The 26,804-nt window shown below is 45.1% G+C and overlaps 1 protein-coding gene across 3 annotated transcripts in view; it reads right to left on the bottom strand.

Moving 5' to 3' along the window:
* Window positions 1-26,804, bottom strand: part of mast2 (microtubule associated serine/threonine kinase 2) — a 147,203-nt gene that overhangs the window by 115,269 nt on the left and 5,130 nt on the right. For all 3 annotated transcript variants that reach the window (XM_076082600.1, XM_076082601.1, XM_076082598.1), the window contains exons 2-3: window positions 1,796-1,946; window positions 1,103-1,299 (exon numbers count right to left, since the gene is read on the bottom strand). In XM_076082600.1, the coding sequence (XP_075938715.1) occupies window positions 1,103-1,299; window positions 1,796-1,946 (348 nt within the window). The remainder of the gene's footprint in view (window positions 1-1,102; window positions 1,300-1,795; window positions 1,947-26,804) is intronic.

Here is a 26,804-nt window from a genome sequence, read left to right on the forward strand (position 1 = left end):
CTGTAAACGACTAGTCATGTATAACAGTAGGCGGGGAGACTACTTTGATAAATGAAGTCATTTAGGGAATAAAATCCCTAATCAGTCTTTCAAATGTGAGGAATTTGCTCGATTCCCTCACTTCATGTCTGTGTAAACTGAAAAGCTGTTTTTAATGTTATCAGTAATTAAAGGAGTTCCCACTGTGACCAACATCTGAGATGATTTTATTTTTTACATTATATATTTATTAGCTGAACTCCCACACAGCCACAGACGGTGCATATTAAAACACAAACAGCTCTGTAAACACCTTTTCAAAGGACGACGGGAAGAACCTCACAACTAAGGAGTGCATATGGAGCTTTAATAAATATATGTTGAGTTTAGTGCCAGTGTGACTGGACATGTAACATCTTACAGCCGCTCCTCTAGTAATCCCCTCTACAACCAGCAGGGGTCAGAGAAGAGCTTGCACACACACACACACACACACACACACACACTTAGACTACAGCAGCCACTGTGCTGCATCTTGACCCATTACAGCCAGCGAACACACACGCACAAATAGAGAAGTTTACACATACACACACACTGGCATTTCTGCTCCAGTTCTTCCTCTCAGCACTGAGCAAACAAGCCTGTGGATGTTAAGTGCCTCAGCGTGTGTGTGTGTGTGTGTGTGTGTGTGTGTGTTAAAAACCCTGAGTCATCCTGTGTCTGCCTCCCTGCATTCAGCTGGCAGGGTTCCAGTCCAACAGACGGGGTTCCATATGTGAGTCTGCAGATATCAGACAACCTGACCGCACTTCATGTTTATGTATTGTTTTGCAGGATAAAGAGCAAATTTAAGACAGATTTTTGTCAAATCAATCATGCAAACAAGTTTCAGTGGTAAGTTGGCACCCATGATGCAATCATTTTTGCAAATTTTGTCATGTCAGCTATTTCCCTGGTGAAGACCCAACAGGGTCGGTTCGAAGCCCGTTTGTGTCCGTTAAAGTTTTAGAGGCTAAAATGTACATCATGGAATGACATCATGGAAAAACGGTAAATAACTTGTTATGGTGAGCAGGACTTTTGCGGTCTGTGTGTGTGTGTGTTGCGTTAGTGCACTGACCAGTCCGGTGAGAGACGGAGCAGACTGCCCCAAGGTTTGGCTCCTCATGCGGACCAGGTTGTTCCCCTCTCCTCCTCCTCCTCCTGCGGACATTCCCCCCGTGGCCCCGGGCCCTCCACAACCTCCCGGTGGCCCCTGCCAGGCCAGCTGGCTCACTCCGGTGTGCAGACTGCTGGACAGAGGCAGCAGCTGCTTACCTGTGAGGCGAAAAGGGAATGACTCGGTTACACCGGGGGACACACTGGACTAGAGTCCCCCGTCTGCTTCTCACTACGGTTTGGTGATTCATCAGCATATTGTCGGTCTCCACCCTGAATGACTGGATGAGAATCAAGCTGGCTCAAGTTCAATCACAGCTCGCATTAATGATTCCCAATGCAGCTGTCAATTTCCTAAACCCAAAAGAAAACCCGAAGAACAAACCGGTCTTTGTGAAAACCTAAAGCACAACCGGCCACACATGTCTGAGCTACTGATTCACATCCGACTCGTACTGTCACGTGGCCTCTGTTTGGCAGTTAATCCGGGCTAGAATATTCACTTCACGACAGATTACGGACGTGGCGGATTGGTGCCGGATTAAGAGCGCAAGAGATCAGGGATCAAAGTATGACCTCAGGTAACATCGGCCCCGTGTGGGTGGAGACTGTGTGTGTGTGTGTGTGTGTGTGTGTGTGTGTGTGTGTGTGTTACCGGTCATGGCCAGGCTGCTGCGTCGGGTCCAGCTTTCGTCCTGGCTCAGCTGTCGGTGCAGTTTGGATTTGGTAGCGGCGGTGGCCGCGGGCGACAGGTCGGGGTTGCTCAGCTTCCTGAAGAGGAGAGGAGGTGGAACCACAAACTCCCTCTGGAGAGATGGAGAGAATGGAGAGAATGGAGAGGAAAGAAAGGAGAAGAAGACTCTTTAGACTTTGGTACTCCATGTCAGCTCATATTTTGAGTCTCCATACTGCACACCAATGATCGGTACCAACAACTGTGGAACAGGTTGCAGAAGGTCAGAGGTGTCGTGCAGGTGAACTGATGAGTTTTACTTTGTACATAATTTTTCATCAAGGTCGGTTAATTATTTACTGGTTTTAAAATATATAGAAATAAATTCTTTGGAGAGGTCACCAAACTGATAATGTTCCATTAATCGGCTACACCCAGATATCTGTGTCCAACACTACCAGATAAAATAAAAAAATCACTTCAATTGTAATAAAACACTAAAGACCTCATCGCTATGGTCCAATTTTTCTAGTTTTTTTCTACTTGTTACTCACATTTTTCTATATTTCACTCTGAAAGTCAATGTACTATACATCCTAAATGTGGTTTCAAGTAGAGAATAAAGAAATGCAGGACCTGCAGTTAGACAGTGTGGGGTCCAAAACGTCATGAAACACGACGCTAACCACTCGCTGACACCACATCTCCCTATCACACACCAACACACCTGTTTCTCTCAGTGTGTAACAGGAGCACGGGGTGCGGTGAAGCCGACTCTCTGTCATTAACCGACACTTTCAGGTACAGAGCGGAGAGTCTGACTTATAACTCAGTTCGTCAGCGCCATAAAGGGAAAGTTCCTCTGGACTTCCTCCACGTCCCCAAAGCTTTCCTAAGAGACGCTCCAGAGAAAATGCAGTGCAGCCAACGCCAACACACACACACACACTCTGAACGTCTGTGTGTGATACTGCGGTTAAAACGATTTTGGAAACATCTGCTGTTGCCATGGAAACAAGGCCTGCCTGGGCTCATAACCCTCCTCTCTCTTGCCGGTGGACGAGCTCTTGACGAGACTTTTCCAGCAACATCTGGACGGCCCACGCCAACACACACACACACTGAGCTCCCAGACGGCTGCACGTGTGACAGAGCTTTAGTGAAAGCTTCCGTTACTCTTCACCAACGAAACCTGAACCAACCGCACGCACACGCGCGCGCACGCGCACACACACAATTAACTCGTGCTGGAGTACATTATCTGCAACAGGCCACATTAACATACTTTCGCATCTCATTCATATATGAAACTAATGGACATGCGTTGCTTTACGTGGCGCGTAGCGCTGGGAACCAAAGTTGGAAGCTTTTAGCACTACAACAGGTGTTGAGGTCAGCCCAACCAGCTGATTGCTGTACGAGTCGGTCACAAAAGACAGCAAATGAAATACTTGACAATCAGTTTATTACAATGATACAGAAATCATGTAAAAATCAAATTTTGCCAGACGGCCATAAGTCCTGCTCGTTGATGTGTAACAGAGTTATTAAGAAAAGGTTAGATACCTCAGTTTACAATGTCCAAAGGCCCAGAAAGCCACACATCTGGATCCAATTTGAGTCTCAGCGTCGAGAGGATGCAACGTTTATTAACAGGCTTTCACTCAGCGCCACATTGGCCCCACTGTCGTCTCATTTAAACATGACACTGACGCGTGTGTGTGTTAATGCATCGCCGTTGATTGACAGCTTCAGTCGCTACAACCGAGTCGCTGCAGCATGCTGACTCCACTCACGTTCATTGTCAAAGCCAGAGAGTCTGCTGCAGTACTTCATCCAAACAGCAGGGGGCAGACAGACAGTGGTCTGCTGAGGGAGCGTGTGATTGGAGGCAAGGTGTGGATCAAGCTTCTTTTTAAGGACTGAAATTTATATACATAGAGATAGAAGACAGCTAAGAGGTCAGGAGGTCAGGGTGCGCATGTGTGTGTCACCGCGCACACACCGACAGTCAATCTGACTTTTGCCAACGGCATCCACTGCACAACTTCAAAATATAAAAGCAGAGAAGTGACCTTGTGAAGCAAAACACTCGCATGCAGATTCACAAGCAAACATCCCCCAGGTCTATCTACAACTACAGTGTGTGTGTGTGTGTGTGTGTGTGTGTGTGTGTGTGTTCAGGCGGCCCACCAGCAGAGGAAGGAACCTGCAAACGCGCCCAACCGTCCGGCACGGCGAACATCAAATTCTACAACACACACTCCACAGGGCCGATATAGTTGCTGTATGCGAAGGGTTTGAGTTTGCTAATGTGAGGCCTGATCCTTCTCTCCTCGTAGCCCACAGTGCTGCAGGTACACCGGCTCCACTGAAACACGGACCCTGTTTCCTACCAACATACGGAACAATACAGTGAATCCTAACTCCGGCAATAAAAGCTCTTACAGCTCGTGTAAACTAAACTGCATGTAGACACTTTGTCTCTGCACACTGAGTTCTTCTTCACTCGCAAGGTTGTTGTTTTTTCTGTGTGCATGCACTAGTACTTTTAGAATTACATGAACCATAATGTTTTAACCTGCACCAAAAAACAAAGGTTTTACTGCAGCATTTGGTGTATTTGTCCGTCTTTGTTGGTACTTCCACCACGGCCGAAAGAAATCCAACACTGATCCTTTTCATGAGTTCAGATATGAGGAAATGCTGACTTCCCTTTAGTTAACTGTAGAGTAAAATAACTTCATATTTGACTGAAAGAAAACATTGAACCCCCAATACACCAAAGTACAGTGAAACTACATCACGTAGTTTATGATCATCGGAACATTTTGAGAAGAAAAGCATTGTGCTTTACGGAAACGTTTGTTTTTTAAAATCATAAAAGATTTTATTTGGTGATGTCATATATTCAATAAGACTTATTGAATATATGATGATGTGTAATACATAACTGTTACGTGCACTAGCGTGCGCATGCACGTGGTGTCTGGAGCCCTGTGTCACTGTGCATGAGCTAAGCCGCCCTCCTCCTCCTACTGTGCCTGTCAAACAGCACTGGCGCTGCAGCTAACAACTGATTCCATTGTTGATCAACCTGTTGATTATGTTCTCAGTAAAACGGCCGTTACAATTTCCTAGAGTGGACGTCACCAGGTGTCTTGTGATTTTTGAACGGACTACAACACAAAAATATCCAATGTCCTTTCATGTAAAAACAAACAAAAGAAGACAAGTCCTCTCATTGTGAGCGACTGGAATCATCAATCAATGACCACGCTGTTCTTGAAGTTTCACTCCAACGATTAATCAATTACCAAAGTCATTTCTGATTAACTTTGTGTGTCGATTAATAACCAAATTCATTTTAAAACGATGGGTTTATTGATTTTCAGACAGAAGCAGCTTCTCAGCTTTAGCTGGCGAGTGTTGATTTCACTGAAGGGACTACTTTGTTTTGGGGGGAGAATACATCAGCTGTAGCTGATTAACGCTGACTTTGTGAGTTAGTTGGACATTGTATCTCTGGCTGACTGTTTGATGTTTCAGGGTGGGGAGAGCGTTCTCCTTTTAACACCCCGTGTAGCGGCTATATCGTGTTGTACTATAGTGCAGCGCTACCTCACAGCCGTGTGGTCACCAGTACTACAGATCACCACTCTCTGTCATTCTGCGTTTGGCTTTCCTTCCAACCCACAGAGGTCAGACAACGCGAGTTCCCCTTAACTGCACCGTTAAACGTGCGTTAAAAAAAGGCCTTTGCTGACGTGGCTGTGTGATTAAAAACAGGACAAACGCATATTGACTCATTCAACTTAGAAAATGATTAGACTTCTATCTTTGTAGCTTTAACAGGCAGCAAAGGGCAGGATAGTGAGAAACATCTGAGGCACTGGAGTGATGTAATCAAACTTTTTTGTTTTGTTGCTCAGCGGGGAATAACAAGCAAATCAGTTTGTGATCCAACTTCCCGTTGGTGCTAAATAAGATCATCCTCTTTCACGAAGGGATGTGTTGCAGAGTGAGTTAACCAAAGAACTGCCACATGTGCAGACGTGGAGAGTAAGTCATGTAAACATGCACGCCGAGAGGGAAGTAAAACCAGGATTTCATCATCTTCTTCTCCTTTCTGCCCTTTTCTCTCTGCCCGACAGACGGACGGGCAGTGGACGGACGGTTGTGCTAGTCAGCAGAGCGGCTCGCCCGTACACACTCTCGTAAATTTCCCCCCGCAGTTCAGCCCCACGAAGCTAAAATTAATTTTAAAAAGGCTAGATCAATCTTTTGTTTATTGCCTTCCTGGCAGCAAAAGAGGGCCGGGGCGATTCCAAAAACGTCTTGGCTGGTTCAACGAGCTGACGGCGGGAGAAGTGCTTGCAAGAGAATGTTAATGCAGTGGATGCATATGAGCAGCACGGGGAGGTAGATGGGCGCAAAAGCTAAGCGCACAATGAAGACTTACACAGTCGGCTTGTTGTTTTAGGGAGGAAACAGCCACAATGGTCTTTGTTTTTCACAAACCCCTCAGTGTGTGTGTGTGTGTGTGTGTGTGTGTGTGTGTGTGTAGGTTGACCACCAGCGAGGTGCTGGAGTGTTGCCTCAGCAGCAGAACAGACCACAGTGAAAGGCACATTTCAACATTCAGCACTTTTTTTTGGGGGGTTGCATTTTTCTCTTCAGTTTGTCTCGGTGGAAGAATACCGTGAGCAGAAGACCCTGCTTCCTGTAAACATGCCACAACATACCGAAGAATCAGTTTAAAGCTGCGAGCGGCACGTATTTGGCACGTGTGTGTGTGTGTGTGTGTGTGTGTGTGTGTGTGTGTGTGTGTCAAATGGAATTTGCACTTTGGTGACGGCAGCTTTCTCCTCTCCTTTGTTTGCACAGACAGCTGTGCGTAATGTCCTGAAGGCGTAATTAGAACAACGTCTACCTCAGTGCGTCTCTCCTGTCGGCCTCTAAAAACATGCCACACAAAAGATCTCTGCGCTGTCGGTGCTGCAGGCCCGGTTCTGCTGCCGTTTGCTGTCGGCACACTCACTGTTCATTGACGGCACAGCCTGTACCTTCTGCTTGAGACCGTTTCATAAACACTTCAAAGTTCCTCGCAGTAACTTAAACAATTACAGCTTTGGCTTCTTCAGAGCTTTCCAAATTTCACATTCAGTAAATATTGAACATTTGGGTCAGTACAAGGAACGTATTTTAAATAACCAACATGAATTTAACACACGACAATATTGATAATTGATTGATTATTCAAGTCATTCATCAAGCAAGAAGTGCTCAACACTCATTTCTTTCCCATTTCTGGGGGAAAAGGTCACTTTGGGAAAAGTCTGAAGCACTTTCTGACATCTCACGGGTTAAATGATTACCCAACGGACTCAACCGATCTTCAAATGGTGTCACCTCTCATAAACACAAATGCCTGTTTCACGCAGCCATAAAAACTAACAGTTGAAGGGAGTCAAAGGTGCTCTGGTGAATGAAGACACACAAGTCTCAACCTGAGTGGAGTGTGTGTGTTGTCTCTGCTGGAGGTGAAGAGGTTAACGGTCTGCCTCGTGTTGCCGGGAGGACTGAGAGGACTCAGCCCGTTACATCATGAGATTAATGACATGTGTGTCTGAGCAGCATTGCATGGCATCATTCTCTGCTTCCTGTCTGTCAGTGGACTGCTGCGTCAGAGCTCCGTGTGTGTGTGTGTGTGTGTGTGTGTGTGTGTGTGTGTGTGTGTGTGTGTGTGGCTGGTAATCAGAGCTGATACACGTTCGATGTGTCCCAGCTGGAAAAAGGTACTCAAGGGGGGGGGGGGAAAGGGGGGGAGGGGAGGGAGGAATATGAAAAATGTAAGAAAAAGGAAGCAGAGTAGTCTGACAGATGGATGTGAAGGATGGAGAGAATGGAGGGAGGAGTGAGAAGTGAGCCAGGACAAATGCTGCCTATCCTTTCGCTGTGGTTTGTTGGAAACAACAAAGAGAAAGAACTCCAAAAAACTAAAGCCAAAGCAATCCCCCACATACCAGCAGGCAGAATAACGTGATTTAATGAGCTTAAACGCTCCCATCAACAGGCTTATTGTGCGGTAAAAACCTTGTTCAGGAGGAATGTTATTGTGATATTTGTGATTTCATAAAACAACCAAAATTGAGTTCATCTCAAGAAAGCTCCCGGCTCTTCTTAATGACTTCTTCATTGGACTAAATGTTCCCTCAAAGACGTAATCATGACCTTAGGGGGGGGTTAGAGGAGTAAGGCGCACCGCTTCCTCACGCAGCTCTACAGTAAAAAGGGTTCCAGATGATAGATTTCTTTAGAGCTGGAACCAGGACTCGAGGCAAATTCATGGATTCCGTGTCTGCGTTTCTCCCGGTGCAGAGGAAACATGTTGTGGTTGATCAGTAACAGCACAGCGTCCCCTCTGCCTTCACACAGTGGACTACGCACACGAGAGAGAGAGAGAGAGAGAGAGAGAGAGAGAGAGAGAGAGAGAGAGAGAGAGAGAGCGAGAGCGAGAGAGCGAGAGGCGAGTCTCTGCCCCGCTGTGATATCCCATTATCGTATCATTTATCAGCTCATTTAGGCTTCAGCCAATCACTACTGTTCAAGTGTTATCTTGTAAAACTTGAATGAATACAGTTCTTTGAAGATGTTTTCACAGATATATGAACTAGATATTACAACAGCCGTTTCACTTCAGCTTATAGAAATGAATAGAACTGATAATGCCAAGATCTGTTTTAAACAAATCAATTATCTAAATAAAAAACAAATCGTTTGTGTTTTCATGGTATCGGATCGGTACTTGTTATCTGCCGATACTTAAGTTCAGGTATTGATGAGGACAACAATGTAATCAGAACATCTCTAGAACCAGTGGATCACAATCATTCATCCCAAAAACAAACGCACACGTAATGAAATGCCAGCATGTATGATGATACAGACGATTACTGCTGCTCCACTAACTCAGGCTTCTTGTCTCTTGACAAAAAGACATAAAGGGAGTTGATGGAAACACGTTGCAACAATTAAATGACAACTCATCTCCTCTCTAGCTCCCCTCCAGAGACAATGTCCATCACAGTCTAGCTCTTTCACGCAAACAAGTGTGTAGCGCCCATGTATGCTTATAGTCAGGTCGGCTTTGGGTTCAACGGGCTGAAGTTATCACGTCAGAAATTCATATTCAAGTCAAAGATGTTCGTGAAACCTAAAGGCGTTTAAAAACATTGTATCTAGTGTATCCTCTGTGTTTGTGCACGTGATTTTTGAAGACGCCAAATTCATTCTTTCTATTCAAAGTATAGCCTCAGGTAATGAGAAACTACCTCATTACAGCTGAGCAGGAGGGGGAATATGGGCCGAATTAAAATCAAGGTTAGGTTTCTAGCAATGTTTGATTCGGGACCTAAATAAAGTACTCCAATAAGGTTGGTGGGTCTGTATGTTAGTGTGTATTTTGTCTAAAAAAGGAGGAACCTGGCCTTGGAGTTATGCCTGGAGGGTGGGGCTTACTGAAGCTTTAGAGGAGTCCATTGGATGGTGTTTTTCTGTTTTTGTTATTGCTGGGGTTTTTGATCACACATTTCTGGAAGTCAAAATATACCAATCCATAACTCCTGACCAATTTGCAAACCATGCTAAGTGGTTAGATGTTGACATGACTTCTCTCGGAATAAGCCGTGACTTAGTGAAAGAAAATGTGATTCAGAATGTTGATGAGCTTGTTGGCTGGGTAGTTACGGAGGAATCCAGCTCCTCCACAGGAGCCGTCTGCTTTTTCTGGTTATTGCGAAAATGTGAAACGACAAACAAATAAGCTAATGAGCCCCGCCAGACCACAGCGGCCACAGCAAAGGTTTCAGCTGGCTTTGTGAGGTGTTCAAATGTCAGCAGACGCAACTAAAACCTTGCTGTGTGTGTGTGTGTGTGTGTGTGTGTGTGTTTACTGCAGCTAATATTCGGTCTCTCTCCGTGTTCTGCAGTCCCGGCAGGTAGCGGAGCTCTAAGCCTGTGTCAGCAGGCCGCTGGGGAGTTCTCAATCACCTCCAAAGGTCTGCTCGATATCTACAAAATGATCTCTGGCCTTTCTGGGAGTCCAACAGCTTCAGTAACAACTGCTGATTAAAGAAAAAGCCCACACCAAGGCCAGGCTGGCAGAGATAAGAGACCTTCTGAGGAGACTCCTGCCGCTGTGTCGGCATGAGGTCATGTCTGGCCTCCCAAACGCACCGCGTGGGCGCGGGGGGGGGGGGGGGGGGGGGGGCGGGGTCAAAAAGAGGAAGAAAGAGAGGCCACTCAGCCAGAGTCTACTTGTTTTGTCGGACGGTCGGTTTCACCTCAAACTTTCCATCAAAACCACGTAGAGTTGGTGATGAGGTGCTGTGGGAGGACCGGGCTGCAGCACCACACTGTTTGTGTGCTTCCAACAATGCTGCGGCAGACTGCGAGTCCAGCAAAGGTCAACGCGCGCTGGTCTCCGCCCCGGAGAATGGCACCCACCACGTCGGCTTTGTTGGTATTCTGCTGGAGCCACTGCAGCTTTAAACCTTTTATTTTTTGGGCTTTTTCATTTTTTCTTTACTGGCATATTTGATCAGCTGCAGCTCATTAAGGTTAACCCCATACAACGGGACAGATGAAGTGTTTCGTGACATATCTACAAGACTGTTTCCATACTATGTAGGCTCACAGAAAGATGGCTTCTTAGAGGGGAAAAAAAGTATTTTTTCATATTTCAAACAAAAGCCAGCAGCTTACTGAGGTCCAGAAAGACCAAACACATCTGCTGCTGCTACATGAACATACTTGGTCACATTTAAAAACATGGGTCTTCACACACATATTGTATTGGTATTTTTAGAATATGTTGGGCTACTCGTTGGGTACTGTACAAGTTCTGGATTTAAATGTCTTGCCTGTATGTCTGCAGGGTTTCAACACACAGTGAACATCTGTATATGAATAAATAGAGGAGTGATATAAGAAGCATGCTGATGTGACACTGTGGATTAATGGTCGTGTAAAACAAAGAAAGATGTACATTTCTTCTTTTCTTTTTCTTATTTTCAGTTTGGGATTGGAGGTATGAACAGCATTGCTTTACATAATGTTTTGAGGGCGCTGCAAACAGAAGTTATGATGCTATATTTGACTCAAACTGTTTCACTGTGGTTCAAAGGGAGAAATGTTGTGAATCAACCGTTAGGATGGAGTCCGTTAGCTCCAGCAGCTGTCAACTATACGTCATGTAGTCGTCATCAGGCGGTTACTATCTGGTGGACGATGGTGAGACAGAGAAGCAGAGAGTGCTACAAGATCAGGACAGACATAATAAAAACAAACAGAAGAAATGATATACGAGGTGTGTGTTCATGAGGTCAGCCCGTCCCCTTCAACGCCCCCCCCCCCCCTCTCCCAGTGTGAGTTGACCTTCACTGGGCGGCACAATCCCACCGGGGGGCGGGGGGGTAAATAAACCACAGTCCAGATAGCAACACGGTTGCTGCGGACCTCTTCATTTAAAAAAGAGAATAAAAGGTTTGGAAGCAGCCGAAGTGTCGAGACAGAAATGAGGAGTGAAGACGTTGGAGGGTTTCTTTGTGAAAAATGTCACGCCGTAAAATGTCACACCTCCCTCCTCGTCCTCATGCTCTTCCTTCCGTCTTCACTCGGCTAATTGTCTGAGCCAGCGGCACGCAGAAGGTAACGGAGGCAGAGTGTTAGAGAGGAGGAGAGTAACAACGCAGGGTGGAGTTGGTTTGGGTGAATATCTGGAGAAGTGAAATCCACTGAGGAGGGATGAGGTGGATCAGATCAAACAGACTGGGAGGGCTCAGTCCCTCAAAAGTCTGTACCAATTCACAAAGTATTCACAGAGTAGGCCGTGGACTTTTTTTCTTCACCGATTCAATTATCAAAATCACAATTTTTGCATCCGTGCCTTTATCTGTGTGAGTTTGCAGTAAAAGTCGCGTGTCGGCCGGTACAGTGGCGCTTCATTCATTCATTCTTTGTGGAGAAACTCAGTTTTACAGATTAAATCCACTAATCTATGAGAAGACTAAATCGTATATCGAGTGTTAGTCAACTAAGAAGTTCTTCAGTCGGAGACAGCTATTTCATGTTCAGAAACAGTGTAGTAAAAAGAAATGCTAGTAGACACACTTATGTGATTATGCAATATTGGTTGTTAATCTGATGTCATTGGGAGAGGGGGCGTAATGGAGTCTTTAGGAATCTATTTGAGTTAAATCAAATATAAATGAAAAGAAATGAATCCGAACTTTCCAAATTAAAATGGAACCAAATAGAAAGATCGATGCCAATGTACGGCTACAGCATTGAAACTGTGATGATACAGCAACAATTTTTAATCCGGAAAATATCCAAAATATTTAAAAACTGCTGACGATGAATTTCTCAGACCTGACGTCTTTGAATTGCTCATTTTGTCCCACTAAAAATCCCAAACCCAAAGAACACGGGATTAACAAATGTTTGTTTTTTTGCTTGATGCACTGTACTTCTGTAGTCTGCTGGGGGAGCAGCATTGGAGCCGGAGACACCAACAGACTTAATAAACTGATTAAGAAGGCCGGCTCCATCATTGGCTGCAAACAATCTGGAAGAGGTGGTGGAGAGGAGGACACTGAAGAAACTATTATCCATATTGGATAACCCAGACCACCATCTCCACCACCTACTGCAGGGACAGCGGAGCACTTTCTCCAACAGACTGATCCAGCTCCGCTATCACAAGGACCGATACAGGAGAACATTCCTGCCCTCTGCTATAAGACTCTATAATAAATCACCTCTGGCCAGATCAATCACAAGACTATAACACTGCTACACTGTTGTTGCTGCTGCTGGTGATCTTGTGCACTACTGTTTTGTTTATTTTTTCCTACTTAGTTAACTTAATACGATTCTACTTAGTGTATATACTGTGCATTTTTATTACTTTATCTTCTTAAATCTAATAGGTCCTGCTCGGTTATTTTTATTTTATTACATTGTATATATTGTGCATTTTCCACACTTAATATTTTTATTTTATTGTGTAACCCTGTTTGCTGCTGCCACAGACAAATTTCCCCTTGGGGATGAATAAAGTACTATTCTATTCTATTTCTATTCTAAATATTAATAGACAACAGCTTGTTGTTTGTTTGTCATTCCAGCTTCATTTGCACATTTTAGAATGTGCAAACACCAGGTGCAGCACAGAAAATAAATCTATTAAATGTTGCATTTTGGTGCTTTAGTTACAAAGTATAGGCTTAATAACCCTCCAGTTACTCATGAATACATGATGGCAGGAACACTTAAACACACACACACACAGTATTAGCCATTAGCATTTAGAGCAGCCTTTGCGAGGCAATGAGAATAATAAAGAGGGTTGAGGAGTTAAATGGCTTTTCATACAGCTACTCTGCCACGGTGATGAAGCTCATTAAATGTCTGGCTCTGACCCAACCGCACAAAGAGGACGAGGAGGCGAGTGTGTGCACACTGAGGTCGTGTGTGTCGGCAGCAGTTCTTTCCCTGAGGGACAGAGTGACTCAGCAGACAGCGAGAGACGGACCTAAACCTGGTCTGAGACACTCTGCCAGAGGACATTATGTCTGGAATCTAACGGGGAAACCGGTATGCTTGAAAACAGACGAGTCCTTAACGTCCACACGAATGCCGACTGTCAGAGGGAAGCGGGAGACATGATAACTGTTTAGTTAACAGCACAGTCTCTCCTCAAAGACACTCCCTGGTACAGACAGACAGTGTACTAGTATACACTCGTGAAGTTTTTTTTCTGTAGGGAAGCGCCTGAGATTTAGTTTTCATATTTTGTCTCTCCTGCTCTTCCACACCTTGGGCACTGGATTGTGTGGGCATCTATCAGCCCCGCCATCACAAAAGCCTCAGCGGGCCACACACACACACACACACACAAACACGCTCCTTGTTTAGGTTAGGGATTGAGGAACCAGCAAATTGGATTTCCACAGCTCCACTCTGCTTTGCATAAATTCCGTGCTCGTCCTATTCATGATGTAATTTGTCTGCTCGGGGATTTTCAAAGACACAACCGGAGCAGAGGGTGCTTTCACAGCCCGGAGCTGTGTCCTCGTTAGGCCTTCTGCAGCAGATCAAAGGAGCGCTGCGCAGGACGCGTGGAGGACCAATGAATGCGCTTCATGGTTTATTCATATACGTTCAAAAAGGCAGAATTTTGGATTTTGGATTGTCCCACCGTGACATTTCTCTTAATGGCTCTATCAAAGCGGTGCAACCTGGAAATGACGGCCCTGGGAAATGTTTTAGTTTGTTGTTGTTCAGTTTATTGCTATTGGTTTTTGCTATATTTCCCTTTCTTCCGAGTGTACCGACGGCTCTATTCGTAAACATTTGATATCTTTTCTATATGTTAAGCACTTTGAATTGCTGTTGTTTGAAAGGCGCTGTACAAATAAACGTGCCGTTTCTTTAGTTGCCATTTTACTTTTGTTGCCTTTTTGCAAATATTGTGTAATTTACTGTTCATGCGATTCCATTGTGTTTCCATATATATAAACCGTGACGTGTTGGCGAGCGAAACTGAAGAAGCTGGATGTGAAACGCACCATTCGATCCAAATTAAACAACATTTTTTTTGTGTGTGTGTCTGATCTTTTGCAGAAAGACAGAAAAGCCTCCAGAGATCAGGCGTGCTGTGAGATGTGAACATTAAGAACAACATGGACTCTGGCAGCACAGCAGGGACTGCTGCAGCTCGCACGAGAACGAGCGGCCCACTGGAGGCCCACTGGAAGCCCACTGGAGGCCCACTGGAGGCCCACTGGAAGCCCACTGGAGGCCCACTGGAGGCCCACTGGAAGCCCGTTAACAGAGCTTCTCATTCGCCGGGACGCAGCATTACATCTGGCAACGTAAAGCCTCTTGATTCAACACTGAGTCAGAGAGGAGGGGGAGATGTTCTCGACATCACATCATGAGCCTTTAACCTCCTCTCCCACCTAAATCATGAGCCAAAAACCTTTAAATAGTTGAGATGCACCTGAACCCGATGTGTCTCGGGAGATTAAACAAGGGCAGAAAAAAAGGTGAGGCATGCATAATGAGATCAGCGAAGCCATCCATCATCATCATCTTCAGAAACGCATGCAAGAGCTCTGGCTTAGCGTCTAATGACAGCGTCCTCTCACGCTACAACAATCAAGTGCTTTCATAAAAGCTCCGCTCCTGCATCCAACCCACCGCCGGAATGGAATCCATCTTCGTAATTCGCAGTGGCAAGCCATTACTTTTCCAAAGGGGCCACATAGTGCAAAGCTAGCATTCTATATTATATATGGGGGGGGGGGTTCGCGCAGACTGCCAGTGTAAATGTGTGGTTTGGCCGAGCACTCTCTGTTTTTAGTCCCGTGCCCGGGCAGCGAGTCGGGGATCGGTGAACACGGAGAGCAACGGAGTGTTTTCGAAGGTCTCCATGTTGGTCCTGCAGCGACGTGACCCCCCTCCTCCCCCCCCACAGGCCTCCCTGCCTCCTCACCTCCTGGGTCCCAGAGGTCAGGGAGGGTCCACAGTGGTATTTTAAGTAATGTCAATCAAGCCTCGCAGCTGCAGCATTATCATAATATCCTGATTTACCTTCAATACTCTTTTATTATGTTATTTTACTGGAGATTGGTTTCCCTTTTTACGTCTGGTACAAGTACGTTTTCTATTCTTTTTACATTTTTCCTGCCTTGTGTTGAGCTCCTTAGAATCTTTATCGAAAGAAAGTGCTCTACAAGATTCTTGTTATATTACCATATGTAGTTCATTAGCATTATGCCGTGTTCACACCAAATCGCGTCATTCGCGCCGCCGGTCTCGCCGGAGACTATTTGTGTTCATTCGCGTGAATCGAGCTGGACGCGCCTGAGAGGGGGCGTGGCTTATCGCCCTGGAAGCCGTTCAACTGTCCGCCATTAACCATGGAAAAATAACCTCTATTTCTGTTTAGTACGTGTTGTGGAAGTCTCAGATATCACGAGATACTAAACACCGTCATGTCTGGTTCATAACATTGTCCAGAGGAGCTCCATGGATTTTATCGAGCTGTATTCACTGTGTCTAGCAAGCCACACGTCGCTGGTTACTACAGCTGTATGAACACAAAATAAACGGATTTGGCTGTGATTTAACGGCAATAAACCGACAAAAAGGGACTCCGAAATAACTACGTAATGATGCCGATTTGTAAAAAGTTTGAATTCATGTTTAGTTAGTTCTCTCCGCAAGGTTTACACACACATTTATACACATAGTTTGGTCCGATCTCTATTGATATGACGTATCGTAGAGCTCTGGACACAGACGGCTACAGTATTTGTTTCCTGATTCAACAACGGCAGTCAGTGACGACAGGAGAAACATCTCAACGCTGATAGGCTATCGCGCCGCAGCGTCACGCCATTTTTTTGCCGAAGTTGAAAAATTTCAACTCACGCATTCGGGGCGTTTTGGCGATTCACGGGAATTCGCGCCAAACGCGCCGCGCCATCGCAAATTTGCGTCACTCCAGTCTCATCGCGTCTGTGCATAGACTTTGTATGTAATCTACTCACGCAAATAATTTGCGCCGCGTTTGGTGTGAACGCACCTTTAGAGCAAGCTAATACCCGTAATGAGCTTAAATTGCAAATTTGTGAACTAAGTGATAAAAATCTGTGATGAATAGAAACCAAGCCATGAATGAATCGATCCCGCGTCGATCCTGTATCGATAACAGCCTGATACATCGTATTCCTCTGCGCTCAGGGCTCAGAATGTACCGAGAGACAAACGCATTGTTGGTTTTGGTCTCAGCATGAGATTTCCTCATGACAATACATGAAATGTACAGAGAAAAAGGCTCCTTTAGGAGGATGTGGTGATGTCATTGAAGAGGAAACACAGACACAAATTTGAATGAAAACCTTCACCACAAACTTTCCATCCGTTACACAACAGCAGCGGAGTTTCAATGGTCTGGCACTCTCAACCCGCCAAGGACAAAGCAGAGCTAAACACAACTCATTGTCTGTTGAACCAAATTAAACCACAGCATGTCACATTATAGTGGCCAACTGTTAGTCAGAGAGGTTCATTTAAAATCCTCTTGCTGCCCAAACAGCTCTGCTATGACTCAGGATGAACAGACGGAAAAAAAGAAAAGATAGAGGGAGAGAAGGAGGGAGAGAAGGAGGGATATGATGGAGGAGGCTGCTAAGAGAGGAGCCAGCGAGTGTGTGCAGCCGTATGAAAACATAAACACACACCAACTCCCGCGTGCACAAACACATCTCGGGCATGAGACCGCTGTAATTAAGGTGTAATAAAAAACTGTTATGATCCCTGAGGGGATATTCATCATGAACCTCTCTCTGCATCGGTAATCATGTTTTGGAAGAGGTGTCATGCAGCGATATGTTTTAGTTGGATACTAATTCTACGACTCGCACGGGACAACAGACTTAAAGCATTATTGTAAAGTTGGAGAGAGACGCTGCGGTTGTGATCGATTTGCTACGTAATCTCAGTATGAGACACACAGAGTCGGGGAAGTCAGTGGGGAGAGAAACATATTCCACGGTTTCAGCCTGGAAATAGTTTGGCCGAGGCGGTGAGCCACACACACCCTGAGGGATCCCGTCTCATGATCTATTCAGTCTGAACAGCCACACTCATTCAATATATAAAGGCACTCCTTTCCCCCTGAAGGTTAATGTCGGATTATATAAAAGTGCACTGGCCCACCTCCAGTTTAAAAAACAGACTTCAGGAAACCTTTAATTCGGTGATTTGTGCTCTCTAATCAGTTTATTTTAATTAATTTCCGACAGTTATATATGTGGCGGCCAAAGCTGGACACGGTTGCTGAAATAACATTCCGATGTAGCGTCACAATTGTATGAAAGAGTGTCAAAGGAACGACCGAATGTGGAACATACTGTATTTATATTAATATGAAGAAATGAATGCAGCGCTCACTGGCAACTGAACAGCACAGCTGCTAGCCTGCTGCTAACAGTCAGTTCTTTGGCCAGCTTCAGTTTCTGTTGTGACAGTTACATTCATCTGTTTCGAGAACAGACACTAATCGTTTATGTACACGAGCTGAAGGAAAAATAAATAATAACCCGCACACCTGTTGGGCTCTGGACAGACAGGATGCACACCGTGTCTACTGGTGGCCATGCTCATTAGGCTGACCTGCTGCTTCCTTCTCTGGCTTTGAACGTTGCCTCTGATTATGATGAAAGCGCCCAATAAACACCGAGCGGCATGATGTTTCCTCCAAAACAGGATGTGCTGATCATGTTTCCCCTGATCCAACAACAGAGTCTGTGAATAGTGAGTATCTGCTGGTCCGATCCAGTGTTTGTATCGGCCATTACAATACAGCTGCAGCCACACACACACGTCATTACATGTCAAATCTAACCTGAGCTGCAGCAGCACTGCAAAAACCTGCACCTGAGGGACGGACTCAAAGACTCTGTGTGCTGCTCTTTTTTTTGTGTGTGTGTGTGTGTGTGTGTGTGTGTGTGTGTGTGTGTGGCAGGAAGAGAAAGCACACTGCACCAGTTTCTGAGCTTATCTCCTGAACAGCAGCAGGCTGTGAAGCAGACTCTCGGTTAACTGAAGATACGATCGTTGCTTCTACAGGTTCATGCGCTCACAGCTGGCGGCCTCTTTGAACAGACTTTTTATGACACCAGTCCAGTAAATCAATAAAGTAATATGCACTGTGCAGTCTTTGTTGGTTTTTATGCCGTGGCACTCATAAATGTTTACAATCAGTCTGGCTCCCTGCAGCACAAAGAGGAGATCTATTGTTGTCTGTATTTTAATGTTAGACCCACAGGCTGTGTATAAGAAGTGGACGTAGACATCGGGACGGCACACATTGGTTTGTGGACTGCCGGTATGAAGCCTCGGGTTTGGCGATTTCGCCTTCGCCATCTTGGATTACGGCCGTCGCCATGTTGTATTTTTCCAACCAATGAACGGAAGTTACCATATTTGGAATGCGGGGGAGTGACGTAGAGACGCCGGATACGGCTCTGGTAGCGGCCTGTCAATCACAGTAAGCCCGCCCTAAAGCATACTCTGCTTTATGGTCTGTTTGACTCTAAATTGACCATAATCTACTAAATGAACATCATGCTGTATTGACGAAGACTTGCAACTAGCGATTGAAACCATAAACTCATGTTTACAACGTTTAGTGAGGGAATAAATCACTGAAGTGAACCAGATGAAGTGATTACTCGAGTTGACGGCAACTACACTCGTTGTTAGTGCAATAAAACTGCAAATAAAAAGCCAGAACATTTTCAATACATCTGTTCAACAGGCAGGAACATGTAAACAAAAGTGAACCCTTAATTAAATCAGTTCCGTCACCTATCTCTGATTCAACACCGCTATGTTTACACAAGCACAGCACGATCGGCAATTTTATTGTTGTTTTTTTAACAAACAAGCTAAAACAAAAGCTGTCTCCTGGGGTCTGACTGTTTATCTTAGCTTGTTCTTGTAAACTTCTCTGCTGGCTGAGACAAAGCAGACAGGAGGACAGAGGACTGATACGGACGGATGTGTTCTTCATTCTTTATAAACTTCACATGTTATCTTATCTTATTAAGATTTTAGATTTGTTTGCAGTGAGATATTGACTTTATATGGTGACTTTGCTGTTGTAAACTGCTGCTGTAGAAACAACATGTTGTTATATTTAAAATAGAAATAAATTCTAACCCTGTTCTGAATACATTTGTTTTTTGAAAATGTATATGTTTTTAAAAGCAATTATTATTTAGTCATGAAGAAGAACAGATTATTGATAAAAGATGCGAGACCTACGTTTGACAAATTGCCCCGATTGTGCCCACATGCTGTCCACTCCTCACTGAGACCCAAAACTCGGCAACCATCTGAAATGTATACCATTTACCATTATATATAATGGTACCACTATACCATTTGTACCGATGGATCTAACTTGAGAAAGACTTAGTTGTGGAAACAGCGGGTTTATGGGGTTGTCGTCACTGAATGCGTGAACATCAGCCTTGTGACAGCAAAGTGAGGAAGCCAACTGTTTGTCTTCCCTAACCGGCCCTATGATCACTCAGTCCAAGCGTCAATATGGCTGACATCATCATTTATAATCATTCAGTTGGACCGCAGTGATCTGATTGATGTCTCAGTAAAGCAGAGCAGTGCTTACCGTTCACCAGGATGACAGGTAGCTTCTACGGAAGCCCTGAACGCACATTATTCATACTTTTTAGTTATTTCGTTATCATCGAGTTAATTATGTCGTCTCAAGAAAACGTGCTTTGTTATCTCGACAAAACGAGATCATTATTTTTTTATCACAACAAAAACAAAAGGCCATTTTCTCATATTACTTTCAGTGTTTTGGTTAAATTAGCCGGCGGTGAATGTGTTGGAAAGGCTCGAGCTGACAGTGATGGACTTGGTTAGCGGAAGGATACACTCGTTACAACGTCCTGTTTACAAAGAAAGATGTTCCCAAACGGTATATACAACATACACATAGTAATGACATTAATTGGACGATATTTACAAGTATAGAAAGAATAAAACATGTGACCTGTGTCCCTTATGAATTAAAAAGAAACATTTGTGAGGGAAATGTCTTGATTTGTGGGCTGCTGGAAAAAGATAATTAAATATTTCCTGACAATGACTTGCTGAGGATATCTGTGACTAAATACAGACACAAAATCAATCCAATCTTATTACGACATATGTATTTTGTCTCGACCGTATTTTGAAAACCGGACTGCGGTGTGATCGGTGTGTTACCGGTTTACAGCTCCACCTGCCATCCATCCAGCGCTGTCACCTGTGAGTAACAGGCCACAGCATGCAGCTTGTCTGAGCATCGTAACTCGCCCGCCTCCTACTTCCTGCTCGCCCGTTTAATTCCCCGAGGATTAAACTGATATGTGAAGTTGAATGCTGTTAATCTCGGGCGTGTCGCCGCCAGTGTGGGTGTGGGTGTGTGTGGTGACATAACCAGACATTTCTCTGATTGCTTGGGCCCGGATTGCTTTCTGGTGAAACAAAGCAACAATCCCCGGGGGCCGGGGGAGGTCTGCAGAGGAGACGAGGTTTCAGCGTTTGAAGCGCTGAAGGTGAGAGTGAGGAAAAAAGGAAGTGGAGTTGGAGCCACAAAGTTCTCAAGCGTGGCCTTTCGGCGCTTTCTGGGTAACTTTGGCGGGTTGAAAAATGTCTGTTCACTTACGCACGTGAGCAGTCTGTCGAGCCACAAGTCATTTATCAGCAGGATTCCCAAGACATCAATAATCAAATCAGACCTGCAGGTGCAGGCTGAACAGCTGCATCGAGTGCTGGAAGTAGAGTGTTTGAATAGAGACTAGAGGGAAAAGAGTGGATTTTATTGTTCTGCAGAATTAGTTTAACAAACACCAACATCTATCAAGCAAGTAAGCATTCTGACTCAAACACTTCAGGGCTCATCTTGGGCAAGAGGCTTCTTCGCTGACACCTCCTTTTACTGCAGGACTTAGAAACTTGACTGCTTAGTTTGTGACACTGGCACCTGTAAATGCACCGTTAAAATAGCCGACCAGATGATGAAGTCACACTAAAAAGTCCATCTGTAACTGCATCCAGATGAAATGTCACCGTGAAATATCCTATGGGGACTTTGGGGGGGTAAGCGTCCATGTTTTGTGATTGCTGTATTTGTGCTCCTATAGTTGGCTGCTGAGCTGGAGGAAGCAGGATGTTTTGTTGGAAGCTCCTTTACTAGCCAGAGCCCAAAAGGTTATTAACCCCCCCCCTATCAGGACGGGGGAGGGACGGCCGCACTGACTTCCACAGAACACGGCACACGTATACACACACGAGGCGCGTGTTGTTTGATTTGCATTGAGGCTCGCTACGTGACACAGTCACACCCACTCAAACACACAACTCGTAAAGCGTGTATTGACAGAGCCTGTGCGTGTAAACGGTGAGGTCGCTGCGACATATAAACGGGGCCAGAGTTACGGAGACGCCTCCTCCACCGTGTTCTCCTATAGCTTCACAGAGAGGAGGATCTGGCCCCAGACCAGCACCTAAAAGCACTCGACGAGAGGGAAGTCAGGCGAGCACCAAACACACCTGCCAAACAGCGAGCGGTTCGAACGCTGGCTGCTGATTGGTTGACCTCATTTAACTGAGATGGCTCATTTGTCCGTGGATGAACTTTTGGATTCAACCACAGAAACCCTGCATGCAAGGCTCTGATTTTATCAACTAACATGCTTTTATTCTTTCTTTTGATGATCTTCATCAGCTTGTTCTGACTGACTCTAGCTTTACTGAACACGACTGATCCCCCATCTGTGCTGCAGCCACGACACCTCGAGCAACCCGGTGATGTTGACCTTGATTTCTGATCAGCTGGTCGTTTTTTTTTTTAATTTTCCTTTTCCTTCTTTAACCATCGCCTCAAACACTCAAAGACTCGAGCTTCAAAATTTAAATTGTGTCCAACAGTTGACAAAACTTCTAAATCTCACTTTAATGTCCATTTAGTAGCTGCTCTGGAGCTTTCGATCGGATCATATTGTATTTCTCTGCACTTGGTCAACATGAACAAATATAAGGCCTGTCGGGTAGGTTGAAAATACGCTAGAACGGCTCATTTAAATTGCTTCCACTTGTTTTTTTTGCTACTGCACTGTCTGCTTGCTTTGTTAAGTTACTGTCCATGACATGTTTCACATTAGAAGCCTACCAGAAAAGGGAGGGATCAAACTCTCTGAGCATGTGTTAGGCTTCAAATGTCAAAAGTCAGCAGGACGTGTCGAGCTTCAATGGCAGCAGCTTAACACCGACCGACAACCAGCAAACTGAAAACACCCGGAGTCAAATAAAAAGAGAGGAGTCTGTTTAAAAGAAGAGACGCTCTTTAAGACATAATGCTGTTGTATTGACAGAATCAGCTGCTGTACAAATGTACATTATCTTGGATTTACCAAGACAGCAGGTAAAGATGGACTGGTAGTGACATGAGCATTGGGTGCAGCCACATGTGTGTGTTTTCATTCAAACAGCAGCAGCAGAGTGTCAAACCTGCAGGTTTCTGCTTGTAACATTCCAGCTTCCCTCCATCTGTCCTGACCGTGCACTCAAGAGGTCCACACTGCGAGCTAACACACAGCTAACCACCCACAGGGAGGCTAGATAACACACACACACACACACTGATTGGACTTTCTTCAATCACTAACACAAACAAACGAGCCTCAGGACACAACTGAACAGAAGACTGTCTCTAATGTTCAACTTTTCAGCAGAGTGAGAACAAAACTGCCTCACTCACACACACACACACACACACACACACACACACACACACACACACACACACACACACACACACACACACACACACACACACACACACACACACACACACACACACACACACACACACACACACACACACACACACACACACACACACACACACACACACACACACACACACACACAGAGTAATAAAATGCACTGAGCACTGCACAGTTCCGTATTTATTAGTTTTACTTCAGCTTTCAATCTCTGCATGCCACCACATTAACGAGAGTCACAAACAAAGAGTTACAGAAAACCAAATTCTACATTGTCTCGTTCGCGGTGTATACTTTCACAGCACCCAACCGAACATCGGTCATCATGTCCGGTGAAGGAACACGTACCCTTCCACGAGGAAAACCTGAACCTTCATCTGCCGGCCTTTGTTGCTGCTGTGACCTCAGTCTTTGCTCCCGAGTCAGAGATGAGTCAAAGTGAGAAATGATTACTCACTCACACTGTTCATTTTGATAACTACAGTAAATTAGGAATGGATTTTAGCAACACAACTCCGATCAGATACACATAAGATTGAACTTGTGCAAATATCTCCCACATAAACTTGGACCCGATGTGGAAATACTTTCTTTGTTTACGTTTCCTAAAGAGAAGACATGCGAGTGTGTGTCTGTTTTCTGAAGGCCGGCTGGAAACACCGCAATAACAGCCAACTATTAGAACTCTATGTCTCAACGCTACATTTGACGCCATTATTCTGTCTCGCATGACGCACGGCACCGAGGAGCGCAGGTGTGCTGCAGCGCTCATTAACTCCATCCGGTGCGCTGACCAGTTACATCTCGATTATGGGGCATTTTAAAAGAACCGTCAGCGCTAAATGTCATCAATGTATGAGATGGTTATGATGGACTGTGATGACATGCAGGGCAGCAGAGAGAGAGAGAGGGGGGGGGGGGGTAAGATACAAGGATGGAGGGAGGGAACAATAGAGAACAGAGGGGGGGGGGGGAGGACATGGAACATCTAGTAAAGGTTCTCTCAGTGAGCGGCTGAATGATGTGGCATTCGTCTCAGTGCGAAATCAGCATCATCACTCAGATACAGCGACAGGGGGGGGGGGGGGGGGGGGGGGGTTGGAGGCATAATGCAGCACTGAGCAGCGGCAGAGTGATGGATTTTCTTCATTAAGGATGTTGTGTCAGGGAGCTATAAGCCAGGCTCTGAATCAGGGCTTTTTGGGGGGGATTTAACAGACCGGAGCTTAATTTGAGGATCCGTGTGAAAAGCAGCTGTTTAAGAATCTGCATCGAGGTCTGAAAGAGACGACAGGGGACCTCACGTCCAAAACCTGTCACAGACTTTTCAGAAAGTGAGAAGGGTGAGCAGGAAACACTCAAAAACACACAAAAGAGCAAAAATTTAACTCTTTGCCTCCTGCCCCCCCTCCCCTCCGTTCAACACAGATTGCCACGAGATAATCAGCGCCGCCGCCGTAATAAATGCCATTTATGCATTGATGTATGGGACGCTTCTCTGTGATAATTCTGGTTAATGAGGGTTTTATAATGAATGTCTTTCCACCTCCTGCATCTGTGCCTCCCCATTACCGCCCTTCTAGGCACACCTAATACTGCACACATTAGCCATTTGGGCTCCATCAATCAGCCGCCGGGCCGGGACGACCATCGGCCCAGAAGTCCCCGAGGTCGTTCTGGCTCAACGGCTCCTCGGCTGAACTGTGATCGCACTGCAGCCGGTTAAAGAGGACGGGAGAAGGAAATCACTCTCCCATGTCACTGTGAGGGAGGGTGGGGGTCTAATGGTTAAACCAACGGATACCTAATGAACAGGAAAGAGCAAAGAGCCGCGGCTACTGTCGGAGAATACCTGGGAACAGACTTTAAGAAGATTTAAGAAAGGCTGGATGTATTGATAAATATCTGATATCAAGACAATACTCCAACACCTGGAAGTAGTCACCTGAAGTGTGGAATTCATAATGCCAAACATTACAGTAAATCTGTGACAAATCTATTTTTGGCAGAATTATAGCAACACATTTAAGCAATATTATGGCTATATGCAATTATGAATATTATTCTGGTATTTAAGTCCCCTACGTCATGCTTTCAGATGAGAGGTCTCACAGGTTTTGCTAATAAAAATGGTTAAAATAAATTAATAAAAACATATTTACCATATAGAAAAGGATGGGGGACTTGATCAGAGGGCAAACAATATGAATCATTTAACAAAAAAGTTTCTTTAAAAACCTGAGCACCTTTTTTTAATATATATATAATTTTTTGGGCATTTCTGCTTTATTTGATAGAGAGCCTGACAGGAAAGTAGACGATAGAAGATTTGATCGCTAAAAAGGCTGACTCCAAATAGCCTTGATACGGAGCGCCAGTTGCAGATTGATTCGGATGGACGTCATGATACTATTGGATGAAATTGGTTGGTAATAGCTTACGTAAGCACGCATCATATTGTGGTTGTCAGGAAGAAAAGATAATTCATTTTGAAATAAAAATATAAAAAAATATATTTTATGTATTTCTTTTCCTATAACGTTAAATAGGTGCACACTGGGGTTGAGATGTTGAGGGTTAAAAAACATATTTTTTAATGTTTTATTTCATCTCATTTTAAGTGGTAAGCGCTCTACTCTGTGAGCTGGGATCAATCTAATCCTGCGCCAGAATCCAAAATAAATGATTTCAAAATTGACGGCAGCATATTTAGAGCTCAAATCCTGCCTGTCCTGTCTGTATGATAATAGAAACACACACACACACACGCACACACCTTCGCACACAGCCTGTGACAGATTTGTCGATGATGACAGCGAGCGTGGCTTCTTGTGGTGATCGGATGGGGGGGGGGGGGGGATGTGAACAAACAGGCCTAAATCTGCTGCTACACATACACGGCCTCCATCCCCGCTAACCTAAAACCTCTCTAAGCTCCGGGCTGGAATCCAACGAATGCAGGAGGCACCGCCGATCACATGCCAGAGCTGCTGTGTAGAAAACAATGACATGTTTAGATAACGCTGTTCAGACCACACGCTCGGCCATCTGGGCCGCCGGTGGGAGCGCAGCAGCCGCTCGCACGGCCGAGTGACCGAGTCGTACTGCAGCTTTCTGCCCAACATAAAGCCATCTCAGGCTCTGTCCGCTCTCCTTTTCATCTACTCAGCTGCTCTCTTCAGCCGTTTGTCACGCTGAGGTAACAGAGTTCAAAGGTCAAAGCATACACCCCTCATCGCAACAAGGAAAGGTTGAAACAGGCAAAGTATATTCCATTTTAGAATAAAGGAAATCTTATTTACTGTCAAGAGTTTTGCTTTAGTCGTTGTGCACCATTCCAGGCCATGTAGCCCGGAGCTTACAGTGAAGACCCTGTGAGTGTTTCGCTCTCCTCTCCCACCCTCATTAACGCTCTACTGTGCTGCGCATTGTTAATCCGCTGCAGGTTTCACTCCACTTCCACTCTGTCCTTAGTAGCTTCATCCTGCTGGTGGGCTTCTATTGGGAACAGATTGTCCTTCCATCTCTGCTTATCAACTAGCTTAGCC

The sequence above is a fragment of the Anarhichas minor genome, unplaced genomic scaffold (assembly GCF_050575085.1).
Source record: "Anarhichas minor isolate MPS153535 unplaced genomic scaffold, ASM5057508v1 ptg000096l, whole genome shotgun sequence".
Classification (NCBI taxonomy): Eukaryota; Metazoa; Chordata; class Actinopteri; order Perciformes; family Anarhichadidae; genus Anarhichas; species Anarhichas minor.